We start from the raw sequence: 26,210 nt of genomic DNA, 5'->3' as shown, positions 1-26,210 counted from the left end.
GATTGGCCAAAAACCACTATTGTTAGCGAGGACGATCGGATGTCCGCTTCTGCCGTGGAGGGCTCCGCTGCACCAAAGCTCCTAGCCAACGAGGCTTACAAGTGCATAGATGTCCTGCTTGGCAGGGGATCCTCCAGCGCTGTTTACTCTATTAAAGACTACCCTAATTTTGCTATAAAAGAGATCCAGATTGACGACCAAGACGAGGGTATCGTCAGCATTTTCAAGTCTGAGCTGGCTGCTCTCCTTAGACTCTCGCATCCGGGGGTCCTCAGATGCCACCAGGTCATTGAGGACGGGTGCCTTGTCTACGTGACCATGGACCGCTACAGCAGTTCTCTTGATAGGTTCATCACTGAGCACAAACGGATGGATGTTTACGTTTCCGACGAAATGATCTTCTCTGTCATGCAGCAGGTCGCCGATGCCCTCGCCTATCTCCATGGCATCCAGATGACAAATTCCAATGGAAGCACCGTCTGTGGAATCGTGCACCGGGACCTCAGGCCTGCCAGCATCCTTATCAGCGAAGACAAGAAGCGCGTCGTCATCACATGCTTTGGCCCCTGCAAGGACGTTCTGCGATCTGGAAACGCTTTTGTCGGAGCAAGACCGTATACAGCCCCTGAGACTCTTCTTCGTAACCACATCACCTCTGCCTCCGATATCTGGGCACTCGGAGTGATCATCTACGAGCTTGCCACCCTGAAGAGACCCAATTTCACAAGAACTGGCGACCCAAAGAGTACCTTCATCTCTGGATGGAGACCGGACTTAGGTGATATCACGAATAGTGTTATGAAGTGCATCCTCGAAAAAATCTTCGTTCTGGATCCAGGAGAAAGGCCAACAGCCAAAGAGCTCTGTGATCTACTCCAGGCATCCGACGCTTCTGCTACCAAGAGGAATCCATGGATTATGATGCTGGAGAATGCTCTGGACAAGGCAAACGCCAGAATAGCCTCTTTTGAGCAGAATCTTCGGACCGAAGCTAGGGACCTCGAACAACAGTTTACGAGGACCTTCAAGAGCCCCCAGAACTCGTGTGCACAGGTCCCTGCACCTCCTACATCAACACATGGGCTGGTGAATATCACAGCATTGTCAAGCCTCCCTAGATCCATACTACATTTCTCCTGGACCCCGCTCATGTGCGCCGCTGCGGACGGAGACATCGAGGCGGTCAAGGAACACCTCTCGGACAAAGACAAGAGGAACAACAACGACGAGACTGCGCTAATCATAGCCGCGAGGGCGGGGCACGAAGGTATTGTGGAGCTTTTAGACCCTACTGATGACAAAGGCGTCACGGCACTCATGAGGGCTGTTGACAGAAATGACGTAGATACTGTGAAGGCGCTTATACCTCTTCAGAAGAGAAAGAGAACAGCAGGGGAGGCTGAAACAGATGGATTGAGGATGACTAAGGGCACAGCATTGATGAGGGCAGCAGCGCATGGCCACACAGGAATGGTAAAGCTGTTAGTAGAACACGAGTGTCGTATGAAAGATGAGTGCGGTAAAACAGCTCTCATGAGAGCAGCACAAGGGAACAACCTTGAGTGCGTTAAGATTCTGTTACACGAAGAAGCCGGAATGACACAGAGTAGTGGCTGGACCGCTCTCATGTATGCAGCATATAGCAACAGCATAGAGTGTGCTGCATTATTAGTAAAGAAGGAGGCTGAGATGCAAAATAAGAATGGTCGGAGTGCCCTTATGATAGCAGTATTCAACAATAGTGTAGACTGCGTCGACATATTACTGGACCATGAAGGCGGTATGCAGGATAAAGACGGGTGGTCCGCTCTTATGCACGCAGTTTGTAACAACAAGCTAGAATGCGCTATGCTTTTACTAGAAAAAGAACGATGCATGCAAGACAATGACGGATGGACCGCTCTTATGTGTGCAGCGCGCAATAACCATTTAGAGTGTACAAGGTTGCTCTTAGAAGAAGAAAGCGGTATGCAAACTAACAACGGCGAAACTGCTCTCATAATGGCAGCAGAAAAGGGTCACGCAGGATGCGTTCGGCTGCTTTTGGAAAGGGAAGGTTGCATGTACGATAAGTCTGGCAGAACTGGTCTCATGGCTGCAGCATCTAATAACAATTTAGAGTGTGCTAGACTATTATTTGAAAAAGAGGGTGGCATGAAAAGCAGTGATGGTCGAACTGCTCTTATGAATGCGGCGTGCAATAACAGTCTAGAGTGTGTTAAGCTCCTACTAAAAAAGGAGGGCCGCATGCAAACTAACAGTGGCGAGACCGCTCTTATGATCGCAGCACAGAAGAATTGTCCTGAGTGCATCAAACAACTACTGAAAAAGGAAGGCAACATGCAGGATAACGACGGCGGATCCGCTCTTATGTGGGCAGCATACAATGGTAATCCAGAGTGCGTCAAGCTCTTACTAATGATGGAAAAGTGCATAAAAGATAATAGTGATATGACTGCTCTCATGTGGGCGGCATCTTGTAATGAACAGGAATGCGCACAACTCTTAGTGCAACATGAAAGCGATGCTTCTGGCTGGACTACTCTCATCTATGCTGCAATTTGTAATAACATAGATGATGTTAGAGACAGTCTTCATGAAGTGGGCCGTCAGGATATCGGTGGGAAAACAGCTCTTATGTATGCAGCCGCATATGGGCATGTTGAAATAGTCAGGCTACTGGTGAAAAAAGAAGGATGCATGGAAGATAATTGTGGACGAACTGCTCTAATGAGTGCAGCAGAAAATAATCATCCTCAATGTGTCGAAGTATTATTGGAGAAAGAGAAGGGCATGCAAGACGATGATGGTTGGACGGCTCTGATGTGTGCAGCGACTAACAACAATGGGGAATGCATTAGGTTATTACTAAAAAAGGAAGCACGCATGCAAGATAGAAGCGGCATGACAGCGCTTATGCATGCCGCTGAAAATAACTCAATTAATGCCATAAGAATCATCCTTAAACATGAGAAAGAGATGAAAAGCAAACAGGATCGCAATGCTTTGTATTATGCGCTCAAGAATGAACATCTAAAGGCTGCCAAGATTATTATGCCTCATGAAGCTCCTACTAATGGGGAAGGTGTCACAGCCCTTATGAGGGCAGCGGAAAAGGGTGACATAGAAGGCGTAGAGCTTCTACTTCCTTTTCAGGCAAGAAGAAACACAGGATGTGTAGAATTAGATGGATGGGAAATATATGAAGGAACAGCATTGATGATTGCTGCAGCATACGGATACACGGAATTAGTAAAATTATTAGTAAAATATGAGGGCGGCATGAGAAGTGGTAGCGGTAGAACTGCTCTTATGGGTGCAGCATTTAATAACTATCCCAAGTGTGTGGAATTATTGTTAGACCTGGAAGGCGGTATAAAAGATAGCTTTGGTTGGACTGCTCTCATTTATGCGGTATCTAATGGTAGCATAGATGCCGTAAGACTCCTTGCAGAAAGAGAAAGGGGTATAAGAGACCATGATGGTATCTCAGCTCTTGAATATGCTGACGCTTACGATTTTCTTGACATAAAACTCATTCTTTCAGGCGATATATCCTCCTCCGAATGACCTTCTAATTTCCTTTCAGAAGAGAAAGAAAACATCTGAGATATAGAGTAAATGGTAGGATGCCCAGGAGGTTGGAGCTGGTGGGCGCAATAGGCCGCTAGACAGATGCAGGCGAGGAAACCATTTTCACAAGCGCAGTACATGTTAATTATCTTAGTTAATGGGGGTTCCAGACTAAGAAAGTTCGCCTCAAATTAACAATAGTCGGACTGTCTACGATTTTAGCTAAATGTAGACTGCATCTGTCTGGTCCTAATGTATAGGCAACGGGGTACATAGCTTGTTCCACATGGCAGTTAGATCCATTGACACAGTAAAACCTTTAGGTTGGGCAACACTACCGGCCTTCAGGCAGTAGTGTACTGAGAATGTTAATGGTTTGGAGACAAGGTGCAAATTTTTGCTAACAAAGAAGAGAAATTTCGAAACCATGAAAAATGCAAAATGCGTCGGTCTCGGTGACGGATGTAATAGCTTCACTTCATGAGTTAAGACACGCAAATTCTATTGCTCTGAGCACATACAAGGACTTCCAAGCTCCAAAGACGAGTGATACTGTCCTACACATCGCAGCAAGCGTAGGTGTCCCTGAGGCGATTTTCTTCGCACATTCCCTCGGTCTAGACGTCAATGTACGCAATAGGGCCGGAGAAACACCCTTGCATCTGGCAGTGGTAGAGGATAATTTGGAAGTTGTAGATGCTTTGCTTGAGAATGGAGCAGATGTCAATTGCAGAACAGAGAGTGGACAGACTGCTCTGCATTATGCTGTCATCTTTAATGCCCGTGAGAGTCTGAACAGGGTTGTCTATAGAGGCGGAGTTGACTTTTTGATCCAAGACTCTGTTGGCTGGACAGCTCTCCACTACTCGGCGGTGAATGCAGACCTTGATGTGATGCAGCTTCTGCTCAGCATGGAGCCAAGGCTCTTGGAGACGGTGTCTGCTATGGGGGTGTCTATCCTGCATCTTCTTTCTCTATCTAATTCACCGATAATATGTCAGAATGGGGCGCCGAATGTAACATATACTGTCTCATTCCTCTATGATTCTAAAAGGAAGCACGTATGTGATCATGTGTCCAAACAGGACCTTCCGGTTGATGATTCCTCCATGGCTGAAGTAAAAAGGGCTCTCAGCACTATTCCTGCTAACATGGGTCTCGTTACAAGATCGTCCACTGTCGCAATAGAATATTCGTCTGATCTTTTTGTCACAAACGAAAACTACGAGCGGTGTATTCGTTGGCTTCTCATGGACTTTGTGCCTACGTTGGCAGAAAAAGATATCAACGTAGATGCCTTATTTAGATGCGACTTATTGGGGCGAACGCCTCTCCATTATGCTGCCTTCATGGGGAGCTACAGGTCCCTTTATACCATTGTTTCGTACGTCCATGTGCGGGTCAAGCAGTGTTACCAGGCAGGCACAGCTGGCTCGTGCCTCTCCACAATGAAGTGGTCTTCTGCAAATGGGGGCGCAGTACTTTGTGGGGTTTCTCCGTTCTTGGCTGTAGAAGGTGGAGTTGGGTTTCATTACTTTGCACACCCAGACAACGCTGGCTTGGGCCCACTTCAATTAGCATGCATGAGTGGCGTGGCTGCATCCAAGATTAAGCTCCTCTCTACTGTTTGTGATGTCACTGCGTACACACAGGCCCTTGGGAATACCCTCCACTGTGCCATTCGCAGTGGGTCGCTTCACACAGTTTCAGAACTGGTGGGAGCCGTTTCACGAATGCTGTTACTAAAGAGTAGTGGAGATCAGAGCACATTTCTCCTGGACTTTCTTACTGAGAAGGATTACAACGGTGTGACCTCTTTTGCGATGATATTCAAAGGGAATCGTACCATTCACCAAGTACACGCACTCATCACGGAATACAACAAGCTCGTCTTACTTCTTGACTCGCAATCGCTTCTGCTCTTTTTGCTTCAGGTGAGTCCTCTTCGCTCATTGATTAAGGCCACTGGTTCCGCCTCACGAATGGCATTGCTTGCCCGTTCGGATAGTAGTGAAAGTGATGAAGCCATTATCGAGGAAATCTTTTCAATGGTCTTCAACTGGTATGATGGTATTCCAATCGATATATACTGTTTGCTGTTTCCCACAGGGGTCTTTCAAATCACCCCAGATGAGCATCTTACCACCCAGGATGCCTATTCAATACTAAAGGATTTTTCTGCACGTGCAAATCCTAATGAGGTTATTGCCACGTCCTTGGAATCTGTTGCTGTTGTGCATTTGCGTGAGTGGAAGCAGACTACTCTGAATATGATGGCAAAGGACAAGAGTCAGCTCGTTTCCGCCATTAGCAAGGACAGAACTATTTACTCTGCCATTCTGCAAATACTGAAGTCCTACGGTTGCTTGATCATGAGACCAGTTAAGCAGGTTTGCACCAACAAAGACATGGCTGCTCCACAACCTCTCGTAGAGGATCCTCCAAATGCTGTAAAGGCCATAGAGGATCAGTATGCCTCTATCTTATCAGTATTGCAAGACTATCCCAAACAAGCTAACATATCTAAGAACCTTACATACGAGACCTCTGAGCAGACACTGACCTCGCACTACTTTCTAGATGAGTATGCCAAAGTTTACAATGCTGTGTTAGAGGCACCTCCGTTACTTACTGTTATTGTAGACGCCGTAATTTATAATAACAAGATTGCCCTTATGCTGCTTTTATCAAACATAGCTCGAGAAGAAGTTCTTTCTAGAATAGGGGCTAAGTATGGAAATAGCAGAATTGCAGCCTCACTAGAAAGCTATCTTAGCTTAGTGCGCAACGGATCTGCTTGTGACTCTTGCGACAGCAGCGTGTGGAGCCTGCTCTCCGAAGGGCCAAATGTGGCAGACGAAGGGATAGTGTCAAAACTATTTTCAGATCTTCATCTGAGTTTCGAGACCCTTTGGAGAGCAGAGCTGATTATGAATGCCGTGATTGTATCCATATTTACTAATAACTACGGAATATTTTGCATTTTATGTAGCCTTATGCCCGCAACCCATTACCGCTGTGATGTTTTGCTCTTTTTGCTGGGAACATTAGCGCTTGCACAATTTGAGAATTCATCAAAGCATGAGTCTGCTGTCAATGACAAGTACAAACGGCTCCAAAAAAGTGTTTACCGATATATTGAATTTATCCTAGACCATCTGGCATCTGTGCCAGCAGCTAGAATCGCTATAGCGCAAACCACTATTATTGCTGGCTCAACTAACATTTTGAAGGACTTATCTACATTCTCGAGCTCTTCAACATCCTTGGATGATTGCGGCTTAAAGGGGGCCGTTCGAAGCATACTGCCATTAATTGTCACTGTACAAGAACGGCTTATAGGGAAAAAGCCAGAAACTCCTACGCTTTCTCACACACCGAAGCGTTTGGGCTTGAATACTAGCTCGAGCCCTAGACAAATCCCATTTCTTGCGCTACTCATCATCCGCGGACAAGACTTCGGACAGGGACTCCTGAAGTATGTGCTGGCGTTTACACAACTAGGTATCTCATACGCACCTGACATAGAGGAGCCTAGCAAGGCAAGGAAAGGTACGTCTGCCTGGCATTACTTCTCCAGCGAATCTTACAATCCTCTGAGCAGATCGGAACCTCTCTATCCTGTGCCAGAGCTTTTTAGGCGTGCAACAAAGAATCTTGTGACAACATATGGTATTGGGCAGCACCTATCTAATAACTTAAGCATATACGCATCGGCCAAAGCCTTGCAACTTCGAGTCAGGGACCGGAGCTTTATGATGCGAATGGACGAAGTTACCAAACAAGCTAGGAAGGTCAAGACCATGAAACTGTTTGAGGGCCACAAGTACAACCGCCACGTAATTAATGGAGAGCCTCCTAATCCACCTCCAGCATTTGGATCAAGCATGGTAGACGTAGAGTCTGTGGAGGAGATGGTTCTTTCTACTTCAAATGACTCGGCGCGTATCTATGAGGATGGAACAGCGAACATAGCGTCAATATGTTTTGCCATCACTACGGCTGTTATAGCGTGGACAGCCTCCCTGCGGTACAAACTAGAATTCATATATGAGCGCATATCCAAAATATCGCGAGTTCTTGGTGGATGCTCTATAGAGTTTTCTTATGACGATATAAAAATCATTCAACTTCTCTGCTTAATACGCTTGGAGACCATTGGCCACATCTCGGCAGGCACTGTAGCAGATGAGGACGAGCACAACCTAACACCCTTTGAACTAGCAGTTAGATGTGGGTCTCCGACAAGCTTCCTCTTGCTTATGCTTTACGGGTGCTGCTTTAACGCTCAATCGGAGGAACCTCCTTCCTTGAATCCTTTCACTTCTAAGGTAGCTAAGATAGAAGCGCAACTCATAAAACGAATTGAAGCTGCGGGTAGCAGTGCGTCTCCTGCAGCTACAATAAATGCACTCCATATGCTTCTAACAGTCTCTGTGTTCAATCCATCACTTATCAATCTATTGACCAACTTCAAGGTTGATAATACAGGCACTAGCATGTTCACATCTGCACATGTCCACATTATACAGACTCTTCTGGAACAGTCCCCCTTGAAGCTCCAGCTCGTCGTTGACCCAAATCCCATAGACAACCTAGTTCGTTGCTATTTTGTTAGCACAAAGGCGTCAAGCATGCATCGCATAGTTACCAACAAAACTGTGAAGGATGTGGTTCGTGAATGGAGTCTCCTGCGCCATGCAGGCGTAGGGTCTCTCTGTCATGTGTGTAATCAGGAGAGCAATATAATCGAGCGCTTCATCGGTGGAGCTCAGCCATGTATCTGTTGCGAACGTGTTATGTGCGCACAGTGTGGAGTTTATCTAGGAAAGATACAGAAACGTCCCTGTATGGTTTGTGCTTCGTGTTATATACACAGGGTGTGTCAGTGCCTGCTAAACTTTCAGACTAATTGCTTAAAAGGCATTGCAACCTAACTCAGGACGCCGGCTCACATGCAACCTAGTAAATTAAATTTTCAAAATTTCGTAACCGTGACACAATCTTGACGACAAAAGATGCAACTTGCGAGTAGCATAATTGCAAAGATGATGGCTCAGTTGCCTCCACAGACAGATACCGGTTTCTGTGACACTTCGAAAGCTCTGGATCTCGCTGTCGACAATGAAGATCAATCTTCAAATAAGGCATCTAAGCCTGCACTACCTCCAAGATCATCTATCTGCACACCAAAGACACACTCTACTGCGTTACAGCAAGGTTCTATGCGCCCTTTGCCGTCTATGATTACAGTCCGAGAATGCATGGCCGTGATCCAGCCGGAGTTTCCCCCAATAACCACTCTTTATCAGCTGCTAGCTTTTTGTGACTGTAGCATTCTCTCTGTGCACTCTTTTGATGAGGGCTTCCCTTGTCCCATCCCGTATGTCTGCGATGTCAAGATCTACAGACTGCGGCTAGCGCGACACTGCCTCCGGATTCAGAGCCACCGGTACAAGGAGGCTATTACAAAGCTGATAGATAGAAAGCGGACTCACGAAGAAAGCCTGAGGCTCCTACAAAGTAATGCTTCACCAGAGCAGCACAGGGATCTCCATCAATTACGTAGATCGATCGTCAGAATCTCAAAGGAGGTTATCTTTATGTACTTACAGTCCAATTGCAAGCTGGCGAGGCTCAGGAGAATCATGCTTCGCTCGCTAGCAGAGGTTAATCGCAAGGTAGTAGCACTGATTGTTCTCTATAAGCTCAGACCAGCAACGGAGGAGAGCCAGTCTAAGATATCAGCGGAAGACCTTTTACCGGCTTCCGGAGACTGGCAGCACTCAATCAGCGATGAATATACCTACTGCTTTGACGGCGAGACCACCTTAGAAGACCTTGCTACTACCTATTCACGGACTCTTGTTGCTCGAGCTTATTCGTCCCTGAAGAACCGGTACCTCCATCTACGGCGCTCTGAGCAGGACTTGGCAAGATTAGACAGTTCACTTTCGCTCAGAACAGCTCTTGTGCTTATGCTATTTAACTATAAGTCTCATCTCTGCCTTATATTCGTAGACGAGTATGTCAAATTAAGCCTCTACAAACGCGTGCTGCAGTATCTACGGAAAATAGCGAGTCCGTCGGCAAAGTTGCTGCGTGTCGCTAGTCAGGTGGTGGGTTTGACGCATAAGCATATGCTCAAAGCTATTTCTGAGAAGCGTCGCTTCTGGGATGACCGAGTTCTTCCCTTGTTTCCGCCATATCACTTCTCTTGTCCAGCAGAGCCCAACCAAGGCCTATCTCAGCCTTCAGAAGCAGCATATTCAGAAGTGCGCACGACCCCTTATCCTACGTATCTAGATACCCTTAGTGCAATAGCCCCAGATGAGGGAGAAGGTAGTTACTCAATCAGTGGCAGGAAGAGAACGGCGAATCTATTTGAACGTATAGTGGTTCAAGATAGGTCCTTTGATGCCTTCACTAGTATGTCTTCTTGCGGAACGGCCAGCGATTCCTTTGATACGCATTTACTGAGTGGTCATAAGGACACTAATTCTGCGTATATTCAGTATAACAGAGATTCTACTCAATTAGACCAACTGACCGCAAAGCCTAGTGCACGGGCTGCAGCCAAGGCCTCTTACTTGACTCCATTTCTGGCCACTGGAGGCACTGATCAATCATTAGAATGCTCTAACAGAGTTCTTTTAACTTCCACACAGATTCAGAAGCTGTTTGACACCACCATCCTCATTAGAAACAGGCTATATAGGGGACAAACTTTATTCTATGGGGCCTCGTGTGTACCTATCCACCTGAGCAGCTCTCAAGTGAGCGCGCTAGTGAAGTACCAAACGTTTGACATCGACTCTTTTTCTGCAGCGAATAATATTAATGAATACACCCTCCTGGAGGTTGCCGAACTTTTTAGTCTTGCGTTTTTGCAAGCCCGTGCACTCCTGGCTATGCGGCTTATTCTACACAGGGTCCTCCTTTCCTCTTTTTATAATAAGTACCTGGGCAGACGGTCATTTGCCATCTTCATGTTGAGGAGGCTTCAGAACTGTATAATGTTGCAGAAGGCCAGTGAGACCCACATGGCCCGAGAGCTTTCCATTAGATTCACAATGCGTACAGCATTTCGAGCAATGCAAAAGCAGATCGATCGCGAGGGGCAAGAATGGGACAACAGATCGGACAATCTATTCAAATTCATCGTCATGAGAAGGCAGCTGAAGTACTGGATGGCTCTTGTTCAAAACCGGAGATGCAGATTGGAGCAGATGACACACATATTGCGTGAAATTGAAAAACGGCTTTATCTACGTCCTGCTTTGGCCGCCTTACTGACCCTTCATGCACAGAACCTGGCTGAGTCAGAAATATCAAGAAGATGTAGAGAAGTTCAGAATGCCGATCTATTAGAGCGAACATTTCACACACTACGTCATCAGTGCAAACTTAAGCAAGTGCTGAGAAGTGTTGTAAGTCAAGCGCTTCTACGGTGGAAGGAAGTGTTGGAAGATGAAGACCGCCGAGGGAGTACCTACAGAACTCAAACCTTAAAGACAATCTTTTCGAGTTGGAAGGAGCTCACGTTTGGTGGTTCCTTTATTAAAACAGCAGGCTTTACAGACGCACCCAAAGCGCTCAAGCCGTCCAGCAAAGCGCTCCACTTCGAAGGTTGGTCAGATACAGACTCTGAGTCTCTAGAGGATCTTTCAGATTCACAGACAAGGGTAAAGTTTACTACTGACACGCGGTCCTATGATGGCAACACTAATGGACATGTAGACATGGACAAGACGCTTCATTTCGATCTAGAAAGCAGTGATGATGAGGATTATGAAGGGCCAGAAGCTGCGCCTAAGGAAGGAGATCTGACCCTCGGAGATATAGGAGATGACTACTGGTCTATCTACTCTCCGCAAACAGCCACCGAGCTTCGGGAAGCGTATCGCCAAGTGGTTCCCCAGTTGGCTAAACTTCAGCAGAAAGAAAAGCGTGTTAGCGGAGTAGCCGAGCCCCTTCCTACACATCACATAGAAGTCTTATCCAAGGAGAACCTGACACAGCTCAAAGATGAGGTTGCACGGCGCTTTGATAGACTAGAGCGTAACGGCAAAATGGCAGCAAATGAACCCACCATGACAGATGGCTCTGATTGTGACGGGGACATCGGAGAGTGCTGCACCCAAGCGCTTATTAGGATAGACCACACAATAGAAAAGCAAAAGGAAAAGACACGCAAGAAGAGTATTCGCTTTGCTGACGATTCTTGGCGGGAAGATGCTACTCAAAATGAGCCAAAAATGAAGACAGTGTACTCTGACAATGATATCTCACTAACACTTGATCATCACTATACAAACAATCCAACGCTGCGGCAGGCAAAAATATGGTACAGGCGCGTCAGCTGCCACATATGCATCAGCTATTGGCGCCAACACTTCATCGAGGCGCAGCTAGCAAAGAAGTTTTATCGTGCTTTTCCTGGCAAGAGATTGCTAGTAGGAGTTTTCGACGAGTGGGCAACTAGAACTGAAATGCTAACCACACGCTACAGGCGAATCAACAGACTTCACGTCTATCTCCTCAAAGAAACATGCTTTCTAGAATGGCGGTATCATGCGTACATTCGTCGGGAACGTGCTAAGCAGCTCCAAGCTGAAGAGACGCGGAAGGAGGCCCTACTGCTGGTGGAGCAAATAGACAAGGAAGAGGCTATCATCGCGTCTGCCCAACCAAACCTAAAGTTTCCGGGATTAAACTCGTTCGTGGGCCAGTCTAAGATTATCGATCCGTGCAAGTACAATATAGACCAACAAGACTCCAACCGGGCACTTACGCTCAGGAGGATAGCAGACGAGCACTACCTTCTTAAAATTGCAGCTTGGGTCGCAAACCGTGGAATACTTGTTTCCCGCGAGCGGCTACTTCGGGCCAAGCTCTTGGCTGCAGAGTTTTCTGTCCCAGATAGTATCATCTTTCAAATTCCCACAAAATTAAATGCTTGGTACCTTCGCGAGGGCTTCTGTGCACTCCGCGAGCTGTACAAGTACCGATCAGTAAAAATAATTTAAACATATGATATTAGGGGCTTTAGCTGGGAATTCCGCGCTTTTTGGAAATCGCTGCTCTGCATTCGGAAGAGCCACACCAATGCTGGCTATGCTCTTTCCGCGCTTCGCGTCCTCATCTGTTCTAACTTTAAAGCGCCAACACCTTTTATTTGTCTCATTCCAAAAAAACCTATGGCTCTCCATGACCGAAGGGACTGGCTTCAGGCGATCGCACTGCACGAATATGACCTTGTCAAGACTTATTTGATACGCTTTGCAGGGACTGCCAACGGTATGGGTGAAACAGGGCTCATGCTCGCGGCAAGACTAAACGATGTTGAAATGATCAAGATTCTCTGCATCCAGGAGGCAACGCTGGTAAATAAGGAGGGCTACACTGCCCTCATGATTGCTGCGTGCTGCGACAACTTGGACGCATGCCGCATTCTCATTCCATTTGAAAAGGGCGTGTTTCTGCCGGATGGGCGCACGCCATTAATGCTTGCGGTGGAGGCAGGGAGCATCGACTGCGTCCGGCTCCTGTTGAATTACTACGGTATGGAGCGGGACAACCATAATCTGACCGCCCTTGACTACGCTGTCCGCTCGGATCGTCCCCACTTCGCGCAACTTATCAATTCGGTGAACAACGTCACGGATGAGAACTATGCATCTGCAATGGCCAGTGTAGGCCGCAGTTCGTCGGGAATGCGCGAGGTCCTCAGTGCATCTCGCAGTCGCGGCGTGGAAGAGTGCCCTACCTGCCACACTCCTGTTGGGTGTATTCATGCGGAGAATCAGGGCGTCTCAAGCATGCCACCAGCACTATTAAAGGAGGACCAGGACCTCCGCATGGTCTTTGAAAACGGGGCTTCCCTTTCGCCTGGGGGTGGGCGCACCCTGTCGTGGCACGAGCAGATTGTTGTGGACGTCCGAAATCTGCGTAAGCAATATAATAAGGTGGTTCGCGAGAATCTAGAGATGCGCAACGTGATGGACGAACTAAGCACTACACTGGAAAACCTTAAGGAGAATAATGCCCAACTCACAAGTGATCGCGATATCCTTAAAGAGACGAACAAACACCTCAGTGACATGGACCGCCGCCTAAAGCAAGTCATCAACCACACAGGCGAGGGTGATGTTGTGGAATGCGTCAGCGAGCTTGTGAACACAATGAGAGAGCAAGTGAAGGCGCGCGAGGAGGATCTGCGCAACGTTTCGAATGCACTAGATCAGGTTATCTCGGAGTCTCGCGTCATGAGCTCGGAGGCGTCGGACCTCAAGAAGGACCGCGCCCGCCTCCTCAACGACGTCAAGGATCTGCGCCAGAAGCTGTACGATAAGGAGCGCGAGCATCGCGAGCTTGAAATTAAGCTCGAGACATCCAACCGTGAGGCAGAGCAGCTCGTTTATGAGCGACAAGAGGTCGAAGAGACACTCACGAGACTCACCAACGAGCTACAATCAGCAAAGACTCTTTTGCAGATCATCAAGCAGGGTGCCGCATCCATTGAGGGCCCTGCTCGCATTTCTGATATAGATTCCCGCGGGTTCACTCCTCTCCTCCGCGCAATCGCTGACGGTGATTGTGATGGTCTTAGGGAGCTTCTTGGGCTCCCACTGCCAACACAGGATATCTATGATGATGACGTTTCCATGATCAAGGGCGGAAACACTAAGCATCTCAACTTGACTCTGGTTCCAAAGCACCTCGATATTTCTAAGATGCTGAACGAGCGCGACGGCCTCGCCGGCAGCACCGGGGCGACTACAGGTCATCGCACAGAGCTGATCAGTGCGGTTTTGAATAATGATATTCACTCTGTTTGGCAGCTTATTCCACAGCGGGCCGGAGAGCAGGACATGGACGGAAGAACTGCGATGATGTATGCTGCCCAGAAGGGATACACGGAGATGGTCCGCCTGCTAGTGGACAAGGAAGCCCGCATTCAGACGCCGTATGGAACGACCGCACTCATGGATGCTGCCTGCAACGGTCATACAAACGTGGTCCGCCTTCTCTGCGATCGTGAGGGCGGTATGTGCACAAACGCCAAACACACCGTTGGGGCGGGCCTCACCGCGCTAATGCTCGCTGCTCACGAAGGCCATGTCGAGTGCGTTAGGCTGCTCGCAGACAGGGAGCTGTCTATGCGCTGCGCCAATGGAAAGAACGCCATTGACTATGCACGCACCGAGGAGATCAAGCGCATCCTGAGCAACTGGGGCGCGTGAACACGGCGTGTGGACCCGTGTAAATTAGGCTTTTTAACAAAATTTACCAATCACAGCGGCATGCTGCTCCATAACAGGAAGGAATGGTTCAAGGCGGTGCTCAACCATGACCTTCTTAATGTGGAAGAGTCACTTTCGGTCTATAAAAAGTCCAGAGATGGCGGGGGAGAGACGGCACTAATGGCTGCAGCACGCACCAATGACGCCGCGATGGTTAAGCTTCTAGTCCACGAAGAGTCTCGAATGACCTCCCCAGAAGGCCAGACGGCGCTCATGTTGGCTGCTGCGCGGGACTTTTACGAGGTTTGCGCCATACTAGGACCTTATGAAGCTGATGTCCGAACAGCTGACGGCCGCACTGCTCTAATGATAGCAGCGATATCAGGGAGCACTGAAGCTATGAGGGCCATCATTCAGGAGTCAGAGGTTGATCGAGACAACGCAGGGCTCACTGCTTTGGACCATGCAGTTCTCAATAGCGAGCTGGAGGCAGTAAAGCTCCTTTGTGCCCAACTCAAACACACGCAAGAAGACTTTCATTCGGCCATATCCAAAGCGACCCAGGCAGGGGAGGAAGACATGACTAAATATTTGCAGAGCGCTCTCGCGGACCTTCTTGACCAGCAGATGAAGCCCAAAGTAAGATTTTCTACAGATGTCGAGGACCCTGAAGGACATTTTTCTACAGATAGATGTGCCAACTGTAGGACGTATCGAGGACAGATCTCATCCCTTCAGGAAGAAATTTCAACGCTGAGACATGAGAATAAGAAGCTCTTGGCGAAGGTTGAGATGTTGGACACACAGCTCCAGGAAACGCAAAAGTATGACAAGGAGCACCAGGCCTCGCTAACGAATAAGTGCAACTCCCTCGAGGATGAGCTAAACAAGATGCATGAGAAGTACCGCGTGTCCCTAGAAGAAAATAGCCGCATAAAGTTGGAGTTGGCCAAGTCCGACTCAACGTATGAACGGCGGAAAGACGCCGACACGATCGAGCAGCTCCAGCAACGCCTCAATAGCAAGAGTCACGAGTGTGCCTCTCTACGCGAACAGCTTACAGAGATTCAGCAGCAGCGAGAGCGAGAAAGACAGCGAGAACAGGATTGGTTGCACGATCCTGGGTCTCGTTATGAGAATGTGATGACAAAGGGTCCGGGAGGTAATGGCTCGGGATATAATCTATTCAAATACGAGTTTGACGTAGATAAGGATAGCTTAATGCCTAGCCTTTTGCCGCCGCACGCAACTGGTGGGGTTAAGCGGCCTGCGAGATCTGCTTCAACAGCTGCGGACACTAGAGGCCCCCAGGGCAGTCGAGCGAGCAGTGCATCTCAGCCATCAAGAACCTCAAGTGTGCGAGCCAGCAGTCGTATTTCAGATAGCCGAGCCCTTGATACTTCAAAAAGACCTGCCTCAGTCACAAGGCGCGAAAGTACCGCACCTGCACCGGGGATGAGAGCAGGATCCACTCGTCCTTCCAAGTCGGCTGTCCGTGGAACAAGTGGAACGCCCACACTCAGCACACACACTAGTCCTGGGATTTCAGGTCGGTCTGCCAGCCAGCGTCCACGGACTAGCTCAGCAGCAGAAGGTCGAAGAGGGCCCAACGCCATGGGATCGAGAACGGGCACAAGTAGCATGGGCTTGAGCAGTTTGAATCCAGAAAGCAAATCTGAGTTTGTCATGTCTGAGAAGATGCCCTCCCCTATAAGAAAGAGGGGGACTTTGGGTAATATTACTCGATTCATGACACATATGGATACAACAATAGCTCTAGATGCCCGAGGTAGGCATCAGCCTCCTCAGAGTCAGTCGGGTCAGAAAACAGAGCTAATGATAGCAGCTGAAAGCAATGACATAGTTTCTGTCTGGCACAGAATGAACACTCAGGCGGGGATACGAGACCATAGCGGGTCGACTGCGCTAATGTATGCCGTGCAGGCTGGGAACAGTGCAGTTGCACGCGTCTTGGCTGAAAAGGAAGGAGGAATTCAAAGACACGATGGATCGACGGCTCTGATGGATGCTGCCTGTATAGGGAATGTAGATTGCGTGCGGGCCCTGTTGAGCAGAGAGGCGGGGATGCAGCGATACGACGGGTGGACCGCTCTGATGACAGCCTCCAGCAACAATAAGCCAGAAATTGTTCAACTCCTTGTTGACCGGGAGGCAGGACTATGCACCAATAGCAAGTTTACTGCGGGTGCTGGGCTCACTGCTCTCATGGCAGCCTCCATTGAGGGACATCTGGAAATCGTTCACCTCCTAGTCCACATGGAAAACTCTATGCGCCATTCAAGCGGAAAATCTGCTGCCGACTTTGCAAAGAACGACGCGATACTGAACTTGCTTAAACGCTTTTGACCGAAAGAACACATCGTATGTAAATAGCTCTAAGCACTACTCACTATAAGTTCTTAAAAATTGGACTATAGCTGTCTTGAAAGTGCAACTAGCTCCCCAGCCCTTGCAGCATTCGGCGATGGCTCTGGACCCGTGTGCCTTGCCTTCCAGATCCGCAAGGTCTTTGACACACGCCAGGTTTCCATATTCTGCAGCGTAGACCAGCGCGGTCTTTCCTATTGTATCTGCTAGACCCGCTTCTGCGTCATGGAGAAGCCTCACAAGCATGGAGTTCCCGCGATATGCTGCCCACATGAGCGCAGTGCGCCCATTCACGTCTATACACCCTGCCTCGACATCACGGAGAGCCTCTGCGCACCCACTTCTGTTAAATATGGAGGAGATCACCAAAGCGGTTACCCCCATCCCCCTCTCTGCCAGCCCGGCCTCTAGACTCTTCAATAGCTCAACAACTCCACGGTGTCCGTGCATGCTCGCAAGCATAGTTGCAGTGGGCTCGACAAACGTGTATGCCCCGTAAGAGTAGCTGCCACTCACCCTCATTCCGTGCTCCAGTCCCATCAGCATGCGCACCCCGTCCTCATACCCATCAAGGGCGGCATACATCAAGGCAGTAAATCCGTTGCTGTCATAAGCCTTGGCAAACCTAAGTAGTTCCCCAACTTTCGAGGTATTCTTTCGAGCGACGGCCTGAAGCAGGCCGGAGTGGTCATCCATATACACCTCCGGTTTAGTGATGTCATAGGGGCGCACAGAAGCTGTCAACGACCGAGATAGAGACTGAAGCAGGGTCTCATTGAGTCCTTCCATTCTGATTTCTGTTTTTTGTTCACTTCATTTTGTGCTTCAAACAGCCAAAGAATTAGAATAAGATGGTACAGACTATGTACGCTCTGAAGAATGCTTGGACAGAGGTGACAAAGAAGAAGTAAAACAGCGCTTTGGAAGAAATGCAGAATAGGAGGGTAGCTTGGTCCAGCTAGAAGCAAAGCAATCAATCCGTGCGCGGCTAGAGAAAATGAGAAAGGATCAGTTTGATAGGTAGGAGGAGCTGTCACTGACATGTAGAGCTGAGGGGCAATATTAGTGTCTGTTGCGGTACAAAGACCCCCTCCAGAACACAAGTACTGCTACTCTTAAGATGACCAACATCTTTGTATACACAACTGCCACTGAAACTCAAGATAGTGATCGTACAGGAGCGATCGTTACGCGGGCAGGTTCAAATACTGAAACAGAACGTATGGTGGCAGCCTTCCTGTCTGCACGGCACAGTACACAGAGTGTGGGTGACTAAAGCACTTCCACACGGGTTGTTGCTAAAGGAAGATTATTGTATTTTTGGCTGAATCTGTCAAAAAAGTTTGAATTGTTTGTACTTCTGTGCACCAGCATGCCACGTTTTAGACAGCCGTGTCTATGGGAATATTCTTCGCGAATTGATGAATTCATTAGCGTTGCATAAAATTTGGTCTGTAGCTCCCAGAATCTAAAACATAATGTGCCTAAGTGGGCCGTCAGAGGGTCGCTTAAGTTGCTCTCGTTGGCTCAGTAATCATAACCTGTATTTATAAACATTATAGAAGCCAAAAATTTTAATGATTACCCTGCTCGTTGCTGTTGCCGCGACTCTGGCGGCGCAGGGGCCCTGGCGCTTTGCGCAGGTCTTCGTGGCCCCTGGCTCTCGGGGTCAGCAGACGCTCCATTACCTCGGCAAGGAGTACGTTGTTGTCGACAGCGGAGATGCTGACCTTGTGGCAGCCAATTTCGGCCACGCGCACTTTGCGCTTGACGAGGAAAGTGGCGAGGCCTGGATAAGCGCGTTCACCCATGAGGATATCGTTAACGCAAATGACACTGCCACCTACCATGAGTTCCGCAAAGTCATTAGCCGCCATACCGGTTCGGAGCCGCTTCTTCTCCGCGACGCTCCTTTAGACAGAAGGAATGCTCTCAAGGGAGCTGAAGAGGGATTCTCGGCGAACCTGACAAACTCTTTCCTGGACAGGGCTATCCCCATCGTCATCAATTGTCTGAGTATTGAGCTTTCTCCAAAGACGAAAACGGAGATGGGATATGACTACGTGCCAGAAACAATTAGAGACGATGGAGTCAGAAAGCTTGACGCCTTTATCCGGATGATGACCAACGGGCGTGTATACATTGATAACACAACTTCCTGGTATAATCCTGCTGGAAAATTTGTTGAGTTTGCAAACTACTATGCTACAGAAAACGATGTTCCAAAGAGGATCTTCGAAATTGTTAAAACAAGCCATGCTGATTGGCTCACAAGCATGGTACAGAATCCCACTATGATTTTTTACTCTGCTGAGCTTTTTGACAAATGGGCATCTCTGCGAGGAGTCGGGAAACTTGAATACGGCTTTACGCGTAGTGGAAAGACCTGCGAATCAGGGCCTGTGCATGTTCTTGTGCACTTGAATAAGGAGATAAATCAGCGCTACCTGTATTGGTTTTTCCTCAGGAACACTGGTACTGTCCAGGATAGGACACAGGGCACCAAGGACAGCTTTTTCAAGACGTATTTGATGAATGGAAATGCCAATGATCAGCACACTGTGACAAGGGATAATGGAGTGATCTTCCCGGCCGGCATGACGCTTCCTAAGGGAATGAAGTACATGTATCAGGCAGTAGAAAATCGCTGGATGCCTATTCACATGCCCAACGACACCTCGGCGAGCGGGACATTCAAGTACAGGCTTCTGGCCGCTGACTCTCAGTACTCTCGCCCGTTCCTCATGAACGATGCCCAGGCATACGTGATAGAAAAGCAGCCAAAGTCCTACTATTACCCTGACCTAGATATTGTCAGGACTGACCCTGTCCCCGTTGCCACCGGGTATGCAACATACACAGCCAATGACACTGGGCAGACATACACATACAATCCCGATGACGTCTATAACGGTCTCAAGCGCAGCCAGCATGTTATTGGCGTAGAGCTATTCCTCCCCGCTGATTCCTTCATCTCGACTATGGACAAGGAGGAGCCTTCTGTCATCATTGAATACCGTGCTGCTATAGCGGATGGAATCTTCCATGATCGCGGGTCCTTCAAGATCAACACGGGATACTTTAAGGGACTAGGCAACAGAGACTTCCATTCTGTTTCTTTGAATCTTCTATCTGAGCGTGACAACGCAGGAAAATGGAAATCACGCACTCTTCCAAACGTCAACATCGCTTTTGGACGCCTCTGGGTCTGCCCTGATTGCGACCGCGGAACCTTCACTGTACGGGCCACCGCCGTTAACACTGGCATCTTTGACAAGAATGACATTACACACATGACCACGCCATTTGTTTACCACGATGTCACCAAGATTCCTTCTCTTGATGTTGAAGTCACCTATATACCCAACACTCCATACGCTGGGCCACATCCCGATTCTGCAATCAAGTTCCGCTCTCTGGAGATCCAGACAACTTATGGAACAGATTGCTTCATAAAATCATCTCAGAGTCCTCGCGTCGATACAGTAGTTTGCAGTGTGACACTATCATGTTATCATATTTATTGCGAGCTTGCTGGTATGTTTTACGCAGCTTCGCGTCTTGATCAGGGTCCCCTGCGCTTCTTCTACGATGATTTTGTCGTTACAAAGAATACATATACGTACACCCTCCGTTCTACTGCCAGTCAGGGCACCACTGATCACAGGCTCTATCGCATGGGCGGCCTTGGGGAGTATGGTATTGACGTCGAGTTCCAGTGGAAAGACAGAAGTATAGTCAACCCGAGCTTTGAGGAAGCTTATCAGTTTTATACTGAGTATATAACTGCCAAATCGGGAGGACGTGGCGACCAATACTATGTCTTCAAAGGCCTGTCTACATATAACCGTACCGTTATCCCGTATTATTACTGGTGGGACGGAACTAACAACAATGTCCTTCAATCTCTTGGCACAAATGGGTATTTAGCTGTCTTTGGTGCTGATTGGACTGCTTTGCCGATGCAGATTGTGTACGACTCTAACTCTAGGACACTTGCCGATCGTGATATGGAACCCCACTCGGACGTCTTTCGTGTGGAGTGGACAAACGTCCAGTGCGGCTTTTCAGCTTCCTCGGCAGCGTTCTTTGCCAACGGAACCAACGCACGCAGGGGATGGGCAAGGATAATCGCCAACTCAATTAATGACGTCGATCGTGTTGCGTTCTCGCATATGAATTACACTGCTGGGACTTTCTTGCTTACCCCCGCAGCGTTGAAAGTGGGCCAACCACTTGACCAGGAGTGCTGGTCTCAGATCAACCGCAGAACTCTTTATCGCGCACACCGCTGGCACAACCTCTATGCGCGTGGCCAAGACAATACCAATTACGAGTTCTATCTTGACTTTGATAGCGACCTTCCTAGCGGCCTCGTGGTTTACATTGACACGGTTGAAAAGACCCACGTTATTGATACGCGCATGATGAAGGTCGTGCAGAAGTCTATTAACTCACAGCCTGGGAATAAGCGCTTTATCTCTACGAGTCTTCGCTTTAACTACAGCATTCTCTATAAGGACACAGAGTTCCGCATTCGAGGCGGGATAACCAGCACGTCCCTTCGCTTTGCGTTTAATAAGGATGTGTATCTTGTCGGAGTCCGCCACGTCATGAACGGATATGGAAAGCAACAGGATCTTAGGAATGGCACTATAAACTTCAGGGTCCGCTCAGCCAACTTTAAGGGCGAGGCATGGCGCAATATCACTGGGTATATGTATCAGCCATTCCAGGTTACTGTGTTTGACGCTGCCCCGTCTTCTAGGTCAAGTGCAGTATGTAACTTTGAAACTTCGTATACAGAGTGTCAGATGACTCTTCCGGAAAGCCTCAAACAGGAGCAGCTTGTCCATGTTCCTCCGCACCAATTCTCTGATGACGGATTCCAGCACACTAACCTTCGCTGTGAGAATGGGAAGTATCTCTGGCTTCATGCGAATGGGACGTATGCCTGTGAGCCGTGTCACGCCGGGTATTATTGCAAAGACAGTGTGATGCGTCGCTGTCCCTTTGGGCACTACTCCGAAGATGGTGCATCTGTATGCAAGACTCCTTATACCAATATTGACCGCTTCGACTCGCCGTCGGCAGCCAATGAAAAGGAGCTCACATACGACGCGCCCTTCTACTTCCAGTACAACGCTGACGGGACTGCAAAGGGCCTCTATCCCTGTAATGGAAACATGTATTACGACAAGGATACGAAGACGTGTCGCCCGTGCCCTCGCACAGGCTATTATTGCCTTTCTGGAGAGGACCCCAAGCCGTGTCCAGCTGGATTCCGTTGCATCTCCGGCGTTGCGTACCCGTGCTATGGAAATTACTATTCGCACCGCGATCGCATGTCTGTTTGCCTTCCTCTGTCATTCCAAGCATGTCCAATCAAGAGTGCTGATGGCACAATCATGGTATCAGGCAAGTCCAGCACCGGCGATGCTCGCTGGAGGAGGCCAGGCCTGGAGCACCTCTCATACTGGGCAGTCGAGGAACCAAATGTTGGGTGTCGCGAATGTCCCCGAGGGCACAAGTGCGAGGTGACCCCTGCCGGTCAACGCCTTCTCCGTCGTGCAAAGTTGCTGCAAGTACTTGAGACTCTTTCCCTGCACTGGGCAGCGCCTGTTTTTGGTCTTCCACACTTTGAGAAGAAGTTCCACAGGTTCAGTGCGTTCGATCGCCTGCATCATTTGGAGCAGCTCCGCGCCAAATGGAGCAACGGTCCTGTGAGGCTTAACCGTGCACTGTCTGACGAAAACGTCGTTGATATTGGAGACGCATCTCAACCCAATAGCAACTCCACATACGTTACTATCACGCCTTGCAAAGTCTCTGAGTACTCAGCGCCAGGCTCAAACGAGTGCACCACATGTCCGGCTGGCCAGATTGTTAATACGCACGGCGACGGTTGTGTCTCTTTGAACATCAAGACTCCAGAGGAAGCGGCTCTTGATGATACACCCAAAGTGCGAGAAAAGATTGATGCAGAAATAGAAGCTGATAATACGATAACTGATACGGGCCCAATCTACGGAGACAATGATGAAGAGGATGTGCCGTTGGATCCTGTCCCTGATCCACAGCCCAATCCTAATCCAGATGTACCGCCAAACCCTCCTGGACCAGGAGCAGTGACTAAAAAGCAGTCTGGAGCAGCTATAGGAGGCAGCATCGCTGCGGTTCTCATCATTGGGGCGATTGTCGGCGTGCTATGTTGGTACTTCCTAGTATATCGCAAGAAGAACCCGAGACCACAGTGGATTCAGAACATAATGGACAAGTTCAAGTTCCGCGCACCAGGCAAGAGCAAGTCCACTACAAAGGTTCCCGACAATTCTCTTGGAAAGCACGCAGAGGACGAGCACAAGAAGACGCTACCGCTCAGCCGGAACAACTCGTTCCTTGGAGACTCAAACATTAGCACACCTAACACGAGGTCGTTTGCGGACGGTGTTAGCTTGCAGGGCTCTTCCAATAACTCCAAACTACCGCCTCTGATAGTTTCCAAGAGCATTGTTTCCGGAGCCCCTCTGGGTCCTGGCGCGGTGAAGCGTCCGGAGATATAGGAGTGAATGGACCAACGAAAATTGACCGCACGGACACCGTCCGCATGTCGAGGTATGCGCAGCTGGTCGCCCTCTCTGGCACCCAGACCGTCATCGACGACGGGAAGCGTGCATCCAGCGGTTGTCTGAGGTGCACGCTGTGCGATCTCGCCTTCAAGGACTCCCTAACCCTGGTGCAACACCTGTCGTCCGAGGCCCACCGCCAGCGGAGCGGCCAGCTCGAAGAGCCCCCTGCTACTGCTGAGGACGTCCGACAGTTCTTCCAGACCCACGCTGATCTCTCCGATGCCCCCAGGGGCGACACTTAAAATGCTTGACGCCCATTGCCACTTCAGTCCGGCGTTTATCGGCACCTGGTTCAGGCCGGACCACGTCTATCTCCTGAACGCCACAGATCCGACTCAGTTCGAAGACCTTGCCGAGTTCAGGAGGATCCATCCCCTCTCTGTACGAGTCGGGTACGGAGTGCACCCGTACTACCTGCACATGCACCCCGATCTTGCAGCGACACTGGCTGAAGTCAGAGCAAGGCTGGCTGCGGACCAGACCGCGTTTGTGGGGGAGATAGGCCTGGACACTCGGCCGGCCGCGCTGGCTGACTCTCCACTGGACACACAGACCCGCTACTTTTCCCCGCAGCTGGAGATGGCCTTCGAGATGAACAGGGACTGCAACGTCCACATCATCTCTCGTAAGCCTGGCCTCTGGCCTATCTTCACGGAGCAGCTGGAGGCCATGGCCAGGAAGTATGCCAGCTACAATCGCAGCATTATAATGCACTCCTACAACGGGACCCACGAGACATTCCGCAAGCTGCAGGCTGCCGTCTCTACATGCCACGGACGCGTGCTCCTTTCCGTGTCCCACTTCACAGAGGCAAACAAGGCCACCCGGGCGTGCATACGGAAGTCTGACAAGGAGTGCCTGCTTCTGGAGACGGACTGGTACCGCGAGGACCAGGACGACTGGGACAGGTCAATGGCGACCGCGATTGAGGTTCTTGCGTCTGAGCGCAGCCTATCCAGGGACGAGGCGCTTTCTCTTGTGAGGGACAACTGGCGCCGGCACGAGCTGCTGCCTCCTGGTCTCAGTGCTGCTCAGTTGGGCATGTAACCTATTACAAATCCAGCGAACCGCAGCACCGTTCCTCGAACCTGGTCGTTGGACGACTCATACCGCGCGTGGATGAGGTACCCCATGTTGTGCTCCATCTTGCACACGTTGTCGTTCATTCCCGCCTTCAGCGTGACATTCTCTTCGCAGAACGTCGTCATAACGTTGACGTATTCGCTGTGGCTGTGCGTTGCTGCCAGCAGTGCGTCCTTGAAAGATGCCGTCCTCTGGTGCTCTGCCAGGGCCTCGATCTCTGCCTCGCTGTCGAATTGAGAGGGCGGCAGAGTCCTAAGGAGATTCACACCGTGCAGCGTGCTGATGGCGTTAAGGATAAGCAGTGGCATGTCTTCTCCAAACCCTGCTGCTCTCTTGAACAACTCTAAGGCAGCGGGAGTGCAAGCATCGCCGGCTTCCTCCTTCTGCTGCACCCGGGGCCCTGCCGGATACAAGAGCATGTCGATGAGCCGGGATGCGACAGACTGCCCGATCATGCAGCCCGCTGCGTCGAAGAGGCACTGTCTGAATAGGTACCCGGGATAGTTGATGCGCGTGGTCGGGTTGTAGAGGCACGGAAGCATGAATTCCGGGTAACACGAGCTCGCCCGGGGCTCGGGGTTTGTGCTATTGTCTTCTCTGTCCGCCCTGTCCGCTCGTCTGAACAGGACCGCGTCGTAGCGCTTCTTGGGATTGAAGTGGGCGTTGACCAGCCTGCCGTTTTCAAACACTGCGGCTGTGATGGGGTCCTGGGCCACGTAATGCTTATCGAAGTACTCCTCAAGGCTAGCATAGCTGCTAGAGCTTTGCTCGTATGTCCAGAAGAAGTCCGACGTCAGGCACCGAACGGTCACGTAGTTCTGTGGGGCAGACTTTGAGTCGGGGCTCCTGACGGCAGGCCAGCTCACTCGTACGCACCGGCAGCCCCCGTTGACGAGGCATACGGGGCACCCGCGCAGCACGTCCCACTCAACCTGTTTGGACTCGTTAAGGGGAAGGGTGAAGAGATGGGTCACGTAGGCCATCATGAAGACCAGCGCCTCCGCGTTGGACATGGCGTAGCGGTTGCACGGATCCATGCTGTGTGTCTGGGAGTAGACCGTCCCTCTGTACAGGGCCGCGACGAAGCGGCTCGAGAGCGGCTGGACGATGTACGCGGTTGAGTCGCTGGAGGTCATGTAGTTATTTGTTCCCAGCAAGTCCAGGCAGTGGAAGCACTCGTCCACAACCTCCCGGCTGATGAACATCCCGGCCACAGCTGGAGAGTAGTGCAGGTGTGCCGCGTCCACACTGATCTTATATGCAATTATCTTGTTACCAAGATCTACATCTA

General features: G+C 49.6%; 10 protein-coding genes across 10 annotated transcripts; 8 read left to right on the top strand and 2 right to left on the bottom strand.

Moving 5' to 3' along the window:
* Nucleotides 1–39: 39 nt before the first annotated feature.
* On the top strand, nucleotides 40–3,570 carry GL50803_00137696 (Kinase, NEK; the record flags this gene model as incomplete). The annotated part of the gene is made up of 1 exon (XM_001708428.1): nucleotides 40–3,570. One exon carries the CDS (start codon nucleotides 40–42, stop codon nucleotides 3,568–3,570), a length of 3,531 nt encoding a protein of 1,176 aa, XP_001708480.1.
* Nucleotides 3,571–4,007: 437 nt separating this feature from the next.
* On the top strand, nucleotides 4,008–8,510 carry GL50803_0016914 (Ankyrin repeat protein 1; the record flags this gene model as incomplete). Its single annotated transcript, XM_001708431.1, has 1 exon — nucleotides 4,008–8,510. One exon carries the CDS (start codon nucleotides 4,008–4,010, stop codon nucleotides 8,508–8,510), a length of 4,503 nt encoding a protein of 1,500 aa, XP_001708483.1.
* An 81-nt stretch (nucleotides 8,511–8,591) lies between these two features.
* On the top strand, nucleotides 8,592–12,602 carry GL50803_0015585 (uncharacterized protein; the record flags this gene model as incomplete). Its single annotated transcript, XM_001708432.1, has 1 exon — nucleotides 8,592–12,602. One exon carries the CDS (start codon nucleotides 8,592–8,594, stop codon nucleotides 12,600–12,602), a length of 4,011 nt encoding a protein of 1,336 aa, XP_001708484.1.
* A 171-nt stretch (nucleotides 12,603–12,773) lies between these two features.
* GL50803_0012139 (Ankyrin repeat protein 3) lies at nucleotides 12,774–14,819 on the top strand (the record flags this gene model as incomplete). The annotated part of the gene is made up of 1 exon (XM_001708433.1): nucleotides 12,774–14,819. The coding sequence occupies one exon, from the start codon at nucleotides 12,774–12,776 to the stop codon at nucleotides 14,817–14,819; it is 2,046 nt and encodes a 681-aa protein (XP_001708485.1).
* Nucleotides 14,820–14,879: 60 nt separating this feature from the next.
* GL50803_0016915 (Ankyrin repeat protein 1) lies at nucleotides 14,880–17,186 on the top strand (the record flags this gene model as incomplete). The annotated part of the gene is made up of 1 exon (XM_001708434.1): nucleotides 14,880–17,186. The coding sequence occupies one exon, from the start codon at nucleotides 14,880–14,882 to the stop codon at nucleotides 17,184–17,186; it is 2,307 nt and encodes a 768-aa protein (XP_001708486.1).
* A 36-nt stretch (nucleotides 17,187–17,222) lies between these two features.
* On the bottom strand, nucleotides 17,223–17,996 carry GL50803_0015587 (Ankyrin repeat protein 1; the record flags this gene model as incomplete). The annotated part of the gene is made up of 1 exon (XM_001708436.1): nucleotides 17,223–17,996. One exon carries the CDS (start codon nucleotides 17,994–17,996, stop codon nucleotides 17,223–17,225), a length of 774 nt encoding a protein of 257 aa, XP_001708488.1.
* Nucleotides 17,997–18,784: 788 nt separating this feature from the next.
* GL50803_0016916 (uncharacterized protein) lies at nucleotides 18,785–23,770 on the top strand (the record flags this gene model as incomplete). Its single annotated transcript, XM_001708439.1, has 1 exon — nucleotides 18,785–23,770. The coding sequence occupies one exon, from the start codon at nucleotides 18,785–18,787 to the stop codon at nucleotides 23,768–23,770; it is 4,986 nt and encodes a 1,661-aa protein (XP_001708491.1).
* A 44-nt stretch (nucleotides 23,771–23,814) lies between these two features.
* Nucleotides 23,815–24,078, top strand: GL50803_0027035 (uncharacterized protein; the record flags this gene model as incomplete). Its single annotated transcript, XM_001708440.1, has 1 exon — nucleotides 23,815–24,078. The coding sequence occupies one exon, from the start codon at nucleotides 23,815–23,817 to the stop codon at nucleotides 24,076–24,078; it is 264 nt and encodes an 87-aa protein (XP_001708492.1).
* Nucleotide 24,079: 1 nt separating this feature from the next.
* GL50803_0091127 (TatD related DNase) lies at nucleotides 24,080–24,883 on the top strand (the record flags this gene model as incomplete). Its single annotated transcript, XM_001708441.2, has 1 exon — nucleotides 24,080–24,883. One exon carries the CDS (start codon nucleotides 24,080–24,082, stop codon nucleotides 24,881–24,883), a length of 804 nt encoding a protein of 267 aa, XP_001708493.2.
* GL50803_0060539 (uncharacterized protein) lies at nucleotides 24,868–26,124 on the bottom strand (the record flags this gene model as incomplete). Its single annotated transcript, XM_038046220.1, has 1 exon — nucleotides 24,868–26,124. One exon carries the CDS (start codon nucleotides 26,122–26,124, stop codon nucleotides 24,868–24,870), a length of 1,257 nt encoding a protein of 418 aa, XP_037902391.1.
* Nucleotides 26,125–26,210: the final 86 nt, after the last annotated feature.

Source organism: Giardia intestinalis, chromosome 5 (assembly GCF_000002435.2).
Source record: "Giardia intestinalis strain WB C6 chromosome 5, whole genome shotgun sequence".
Classification (NCBI taxonomy): domain Eukaryota; phylum Fornicata; order Diplomonadida; family Hexamitidae; genus Giardia; species Giardia duodenalis.
Note: the sequence above shows the minus strand (reverse complement) of the source record. Positions and strands in the feature narration are given on the sequence as shown.